Consider the following 7,500-nt stretch of genomic DNA (forward strand, 5'->3'; position numbering starts at 1 on the left):
TGGTAGCAATAGCATTAGCAATAGGCTTCGTATGGCACATTATCATACATAGCTGTCATTTGATGTGCTAAAGAGAAAACAAAGAGAAGAGAGAAGAAAGTATTATAGAGAGTAGATAACGAACTATGACCAAAATTTCAATTTCTTTTCAAAAACATGGCACTGTTGGGGCAGTTAAATGCCGGGATAAAATGCCATTTCACCCTGTCTGTATTTTGCCATAGGCACAACCAAATCTCACTGGTAGCCTAGTGTGTAATGACCTAATTATTGCAGTCCTATGATCTCTTTTCTTTGTTTTGGTTAGAATTTGATATATGATATATTAGAGTTGAATAGACTCATTGTGCTGTTCTCGATCTCGTTGTCGTAGTGTTGAATTGACACTTCAGCATTCCTGTGCATTTCCAAGTTGTTAATGAGTTAGAAGTGTCTGGTACCTGCTTGTGAGGTTTGTGGCCTTGACTTGGACGAAGATGCGCGTCTTCAGGTCAATACCACTGTCTGGCACCTGCAGCTGCGTGGAGTAGTCCTGATTCTAGAACACAAGACAAGAGGATTCTAGAAGAGAAGAGGAGTAGTCCAGATTCTAGAACACAAGGCAAGAGCAGTAGTACAGATTCTAGAGTCCTGATTCTACAAGAGTAGTCGTGATTCTAGAATACAAGAGGAGTAGTCCTGATTCTAGAATACAAGACAAGACTAGTAGTCCTGATTCTAGAAGACAAGAGGAGTAGTCCTGATTCTAGAACACAAGACAAGAGGAGTAGTCCTGGTTCTAGAACACAAGAGGAGTAGTCCTGATAGAACACAAGAGGAGTAGTCCTGATTCTAGAACACAAGAGGAGTAGTCCTGATTCTAGAAGACAAGAGGAGTAGTCCTGATTCTAGAACACAAGACAAGAGGAGTAGTCCTGGTTCTAGAACACAAGAGGAGTAGTCCTGATAGAACACAAGAGGAGTAGTCCTAATTCCAGAAGACAAGAGGAGTAGTTTTGATTCTAGAACACAAGAGGAGTAGTCCTGATTCTAGAAGACAAGAGGAGTAGTCCTGATTCTAGAAGACAAGAGGAGTAGTCCTGATTCTAGAACACAAGAGGAGTAGTCCTGATTCTAGAAGACAAGACTAGTAGTCCTGATTCTAGAAGACAAGAGGAGTAGTCCTGATTCTAGAACACAAGACAAGAGGAGTAGTCCTGGTTCTAGAACACAAGAGGAGTAGTCCTGGTTCTAGAAGACAAGACTAGTAGTCCTGATTCTAGAATACAAGACAAGACTAGTAGTCCTGATTCTAGAAGACAAGAGGAGTAGTCCTGATTCTAGAACACAAGACAAGAGGAGTAGTCCTGGTTCTAGAACACAAGAGGAGTAGTCCTGATAGAACACAAGAGGAGTAGTCCTAATTCCAGAAGGCAGTATATATATTAGGGATGGTACAAACCGCACCGAAAACCGAAACCGTACAATTCACACACCATACCGAACCGTAAAATGCAGTCCGTGGCAAACCGCAATTCATGTACTACCCAGAAAAAAATATGTAAAACAGAGATTCTAGGAGTATCTTATCCAGTCTCTCTGATTAACACATTAGCATATAAGACCAATCAGAGGATGACACAATTAAAATCACACCATTTTCACATTATCAGCCTATACAAACCATATGTAGGATATTTAGTGATAAGTCTGATTCTATTAGCCTCTTGAAAGAGGGCATTTGGAACGCTCAGACAGCGCACATCAGCTGACGACAGCTGATTCAACTTGCGCATCATCACTTTATAATTGCAGTTATATAAATATGGTTTAATATTCCCAGTGCACCATTTATCATGAACTAAAAAAAAAAGAACCGTCGAGATCCGAAAACCGTGACCTTGACACCGTGATATGAACCGAACCGTGAATTTTGTGAACCATTCCACCCCTAATATATATATATATATATATATATATATAGTCTATAATAGTGTTCATACTTCACCTGAAAGAGCCGCATGTTGAGCGTGCTGATGAAGCTGCCGTTGTTGTCATTTATGGCCAGGCTGACTCCCGACCTGCAGAGAGGAGACACAAGAGGAGACACAAGAGGAGACACAAGAGGAGACACAAGAGGAGACACAAGAGGAGACGCAAGAGGAGACACTGGTGTTAGTAGGGGCTCTAAAACTATGGTGAGAATAGACTGCTGCTAATTATGGCCAGGCTGACTCCCGACCTGCAGAGAGGACACACAACAGGAGACACTGCTGTAGGTGCAGCCTCTGAAAGAAGCCATTTCATCAGTTTGTGTGTGTGTGTGTGTGTGTGTGTGTGTGTGTGTGTGTGTGTGTGTGTGTGTGTGTGTGTGTGTGTGTGTGTGGTGCGTGTGTGTGCGTGTATATTTGTGTGTGTGCGTGTATGGTGTGTGTGGGTGTGGGTGTGTGTGTGTGTGTGTGTGTGTGGTGCGTGTGTGTGCGTGTATATTTGTGTGTTAGCATGTATAGGTGTGTGTGTGTGTGTGTGTGTGTGTGTGTGTGTGTGTGTGTGTGTGTGTGTGTGTGTGTGTGTGTGTGTGTGTGTGTGTGTGTGTCAGTGCTTGACACTAACTTTTTCGCTTACCAGCCATTTTGGCTAGTGGTTTTCCTGACTCACTAGCCATTGGGCCTTTTCACTAGCCATAATTTTCTTAACCATCATAGCAGCTTTAAAGAATTATATAATAGGCTGTAATAATGTGATGTAGGCTAACATAATATAATATAATATAATATAATATAATATAATATAATATAATATAATATAATATAATATAATATAATATAGGGCTTAATAATTAGCCTATAATTGTTAGGCCTATTAACTGGTCCATGCATGCATGCTATGGAAAGAACAGATTTACTGATCTGAGGAATGGCATAGGCTATATTGACCATGCAGAAACACCAAGCACAGTGTTGTGGAAGGGCACAAATGTAAGCTACACGAGAGCAAAATATTTGCGCCTTTGATCTGAAAGGCACTTTCTTCAAGTTCGCCTCTCCTCGGTCATGGATGTGGAATAACACCTCTTCTGGAATATTTCCTTTAGTGTCCACTAATAAGCGCACACAGATGCGGTAACTGGGCTACGACTTCCTTTCATTTAGTTTAATATTGAGTTGTTTAAATAAACGGACGCAAGGCGAAACGGGCAAGGGAAATGCAGTCGAAGTCTGGAAGGCTGCAGTAGGCTACTGCTCGTTGTTATTAAAGCCCGGTTTGATAGTCGGCAACAACAGCACAAGAAACATGGAGGAATATTAAGGTATGAAGACATACAGGCAAATCAGAAAATAATTTAAACCGAACATTATTAATGCCGCATGTGTCCTTGTCTTATCACTGCGCTTATAGTCTCGAGACTTTCACAAGACAGGCTGGCGTGTTTTCCTCTCGCCTTGGTCATTTTAATGTACACTACTACTAAGTATTGAACTAATGACAGATCGCAAAACACGTCAGTTGAGATGAACTTGGCTACTTTATTTTCAAGACAAGGTTTTCAGTTAGGCTACATTCCAAACGCACGCTGATATGCCGGTAGCTCGTTGCCACTCCTCTTCGCAAGACTAGTCGCTCTATCAGATTCTTGGCATGCGTGACACACAGGTGACACGTGACACAGGTGCTTCATGGGTATTGTAGGCTCGCGAAAGCGCATTGTATTGCTTTTGTAGCAAAGACGGTCCGAGGAAAAAAACTACAAAATGCGGTGCCTCATCATTCAGAATAGTAACGGACCCGCCAGAATGGCTAGTGAACCTTCGGTATCTACTAGCCAACGCCGATATTCACCCGCATTTGGCTACCTGGCGTGTGTTAGTGTTAAGCCCTGGTGTGTGTGTGTGTGTGTGTGTGTGTGTGACCTACACTCTCATCTCTGTGTTGTTGACGAGGTACTGGAGGGGGTATCTGCAGGAGAAGAAGTACATCATCTCCTTCCGGTAGGTGATGGTTCCTGCACTCGGGTCGCGGGAGTTGATGATGCCCGAGATGTTGACGAACTGGACCACAGAGTAGTCAGAAAAGTGGCCCGACCCAACCTCCTGGGTTATCTGGAGAGGGATATACATACAGTTATGTACAATTACCCAACCTCCTGGGTTATCTGGAGAGGGATATACAGTTATATACAATTACCCAACCTCCTGGGTTATCTGGAGAAGATAATTAAAATAAAGTCACATCAACCGAACCTCCTGGGTTGTCTGGAGAGGATAATTATAATAAAGTCACATCAACCCAACCTCCTGGGTTATCTGGAGAGGAGTGTATATACAAATATATGCCATTATAATAATGAAGTTAACATTTAAAACTGGCCCAAACCTACCAGGCCTGATTGGCCAAAAGTGAAAAAATCCAGAATTGTGACATTAATGTAATGTAATGTAATGCAATGCAATGCTATATAATGTAATGTAATGGCATGTAATGTAGTGTAATGGAATGTAATGTAATGTAATATAATGCATTGTAATGTAATGCAATATCATGTAGTGTAATGGCATGTAATGTAATCTAATGTAATGTAATATAATGCATTGTAATGTAATGCAATATCATGTAGTGTAATGTAGTGTAATGTAGTGTAATGCTACCGTGAGCTTGTTGGAGCATTGTGATAGTGACTCCTCAGTGATGGAGAAGTTGAACCTCAGCACAGGGGGGTCTGCGGTGGTGTCGGGGGTCCCCTGGCAGAGCGGGTTGCCAAAGTGGGCGTTTAGAGCCATGAGGGACTCGTTGTAGCCCCCGAAGTAGACGGGGCACAGGAGGATGGACAACTCCATCAGCTGGGTACCGCATTCCACTGTGATGTCAGAGTTCGCTATGGAAACGACACACACAAAAACATTCTAAATGTGCACCTTTCACATCATGGCGTACGTCGATATTCCAATCCTCCATTCACAACTCACCATATAACAAAACAGAAAATGTTGTAAATAATAAACAATGTCAGTGATCATGTATGGTGTGTCAGAGACTAGACATTATTATTTTTGCCAATAGTATTTCAGTATGTGTACTATGTGTGCACTTTTGAAGAAAAAAAAAAGAAAAAGAGAAACAGGTCTAGGTGTGACCAGCGATTCACACACTAAGTGCATGTAACTGTGGCATTTCTAGGACACAAGTTATCATTTAATGCCTTTAAGGCAACAGTAAAGAAGCCCATCTACTCAAGTTGCTGGGCGGATACAGATACACTGTGTTTTGTCATGTAGGGGGGAGAGAGCAGGAAGAGAGAGGATAGGAGAGGGGTGGAGAGAGGAGGTGGAGAGGAGAGGGGTGGAGAGAGGAGATGGAGAGGAGGTGGGGAGGAGAGGGGTGGAGAGAGGAGGGGAGAGAGGAGGTGGAGAGAAGAGGCCAGAGGATAGGAAAGGGGAGAAGAGATGAAGAGAGAAAACTAGAGACATTGTAACAGGGAAAGAGGAGTGGAGAGTAAGGCAGAGGACTGACAAAGAGAGGAGAAGAAAAGAAAAGAGGATGGAAAAACAGAATGGATGGAGAGGAGGGAAGAGGGTTGCAGGGCAGAAAACCAGAGAGACAACAAGAGCTAGGACAGGAGAGGAGAGGAGAGGAGAGGAGAGGAGAGGAGAGGAGAGGAGAGGAGAGGAGATCAGAGCAGAGGAGAGGAGAGCAGAGCAGAGGAGAGGACAGGAGAGGAGAGGAGAGGAGAGGAGAGGAGAGGAGAGGAGAGGAGAGGGGAGGGGAGGAGAGGAGAGGAGAGGAGAGGAGGGGAGAGGAGAGGAGAGGAGAGGAGAGGAGAGGAGAGGAGAGAGGAGAGAGGAGAGGAGAGAAGAGGAAGAGGAAGAGAAAGGAAAGGGGAAGAGATGAGAGGAGTGTGTGTCAAGAAGAGATAGTTTCTGTAAGTCCAAGACCAAAATGTTTCTGTAAGTCTTATACTATAGTGCATGAAACCAAGCTACTCTAGCAGCTAGAGGGCGCTGTTCTAGGTTGATCTAGACTAGTGTTTCTCAACGGGGGGCAAGGAGACCGCTGAGGGGGTCTAAATTGCCATTGGGGGACATTTCCATTTTATTTTGTAATAAGTGGGGCAGCATTGGGAGGCTTATGATGAGGTATACATGGGTGTTGTGGGAATTATGATGAGGTCCAGGCGGCATTTGTTCAGAAAAGGTTGAGCACGGCCACTAATAGGCTGTACAGCTGTACTATACACAATGAGGTCCGCATGACATGACTGACCTGGCTCTACAGCAGTGAGGTCCACATGACTGACCTGGCTCTACAGCAGTGAGGTCCACATGACATGACTGACCTGGCTCTACAGCAGTACTGTACATACAGTGGTTCTCAACCTTTTTTCTTAACACCCCCCCTTACTTGTGCTGAGGATGAACCGCGCACCCCCAACCCAAACTGTATACACACTAAAAATGATTCAGGTGATTAACTACAATGATTCTTTTTTGAGACATTCATCAACACCTTAATGTTTTAATGTGGTCTCAATTTGGGCTAATTATAATGTTTGCAGAATTTTGGTCACAACCTCAACACAAACAGAATTCAGCGCACCCCCTGCAATCTCTGGCGCACCCCCAGGGAGTGTCCGCACCCCAGGTTGCACCCACTGCTGTACATACAGTGAGGTCCACATGACATGACTGACCTGGCTCCCTCGTGGTGCTGTGGCTGTCACACACGTGTTGGGCACCGGCTGCTGGCAGCAGCATCAGCAGCATCAGCATCAGCACCAGCATCAGCAGGGGAGGCTGACAACCAAGCAGAGACCGCCGGCACCGACACATTGTCCTCTTGCTGTAGGAGGAGGAGAGGAGAGGAGAGGAGAGGAGAGGAGAGGAGAGAAGAGGGGGGTGGAGAGGAGGAGAGCAGAGGAGAGGAGAGAAATGAAGAGAGGAGAGGAGAGGAGAGGAGAGGAGAGAAAAGAAATGAAGAGAGGAGAGGAGATGGGGATGGAGGAGAGGAGAGGACAATGGAGGAGAGGAGAGGAGAGGAGAGGAGAGGAGAGGAGAGGAGAGGAGAGGGGGATGGAGGAGAGGAGAGGAGAGAAATGAAGAGAGGAGAGGGGATGGAGGAGAGGAGGAGAGAAGGGGGAAGAGGAGAGGAGAGGAGAGAAAAGAGGAGAGGAGAGGAGAGAAAGGAGGAGAGGAGAGGAGATGGAGAGGAGAGAAGACGGGGATGGAGAGGAGGAGAGCAGAAAAGAGGAGGAGAGGAGAGGAGGAGAGGAGAGGAGGAGAGAAGGGAGAAGAGGAGAGGAGAGGAGAGGGGAGGGGAGGGGAGGGGAGAAGAGAAATTAAGAGAGGAGAGGAGAGGAGAGGAGAGGAGAGGAAGACATGGAGAGGAGAGGAAAGGAGGGGAGTAGAGGAGAGTAGGAGGAGAGGAGAGGAGAGGAGAGGAGAGGAGAGGGGAGAGGAGAAATAGAGAGGAGAGGAGAGGGGAGAGGAGAAATAGAGAGGAGAGGAGAGGGGAGGAGAGGAGAGGAGG

The 7,500-nt window shown here is 45.3% G+C and overlaps 1 protein-coding gene across 1 annotated transcript in view; it reads right to left on the minus strand.

Moving 5' to 3' along the window:
• si:ch73-261i21.5 (zona pellucida-like domain-containing protein 1) overlaps positions 1-6,803 on the minus strand; it is a 16,214-nt gene extending 9,411 nt beyond the window's left edge. The window contains exons 1-5 of the mRNA XM_063204160.1: positions 6,665-6,803; positions 4,626-4,852; positions 3,895-4,079; positions 1,988-2,060; positions 441-538 (exon numbers count right to left, since the gene is read on the minus strand). Of these exons, the coding sequence (XP_063060230.1) occupies positions 441-538; positions 1,988-2,060; positions 3,895-4,079; positions 4,626-4,852; positions 6,665-6,803 (722 nt within the window). The remainder of the gene's footprint in view (positions 1-440; positions 539-1,987; positions 2,061-3,894; positions 4,080-4,625; positions 4,853-6,664) is intronic.
• Between the last annotated feature and the right edge of the window lie 697 nt (positions 6,804-7,500).

The sequence above is a fragment of the Engraulis encrasicolus genome, chromosome 7, assembly GCF_034702125.1.
Source record: "Engraulis encrasicolus isolate BLACKSEA-1 chromosome 7, IST_EnEncr_1.0, whole genome shotgun sequence".
NCBI classification, from domain to species: Eukaryota; Metazoa; Chordata; class Actinopteri; order Clupeiformes; family Engraulidae; genus Engraulis; species Engraulis encrasicolus.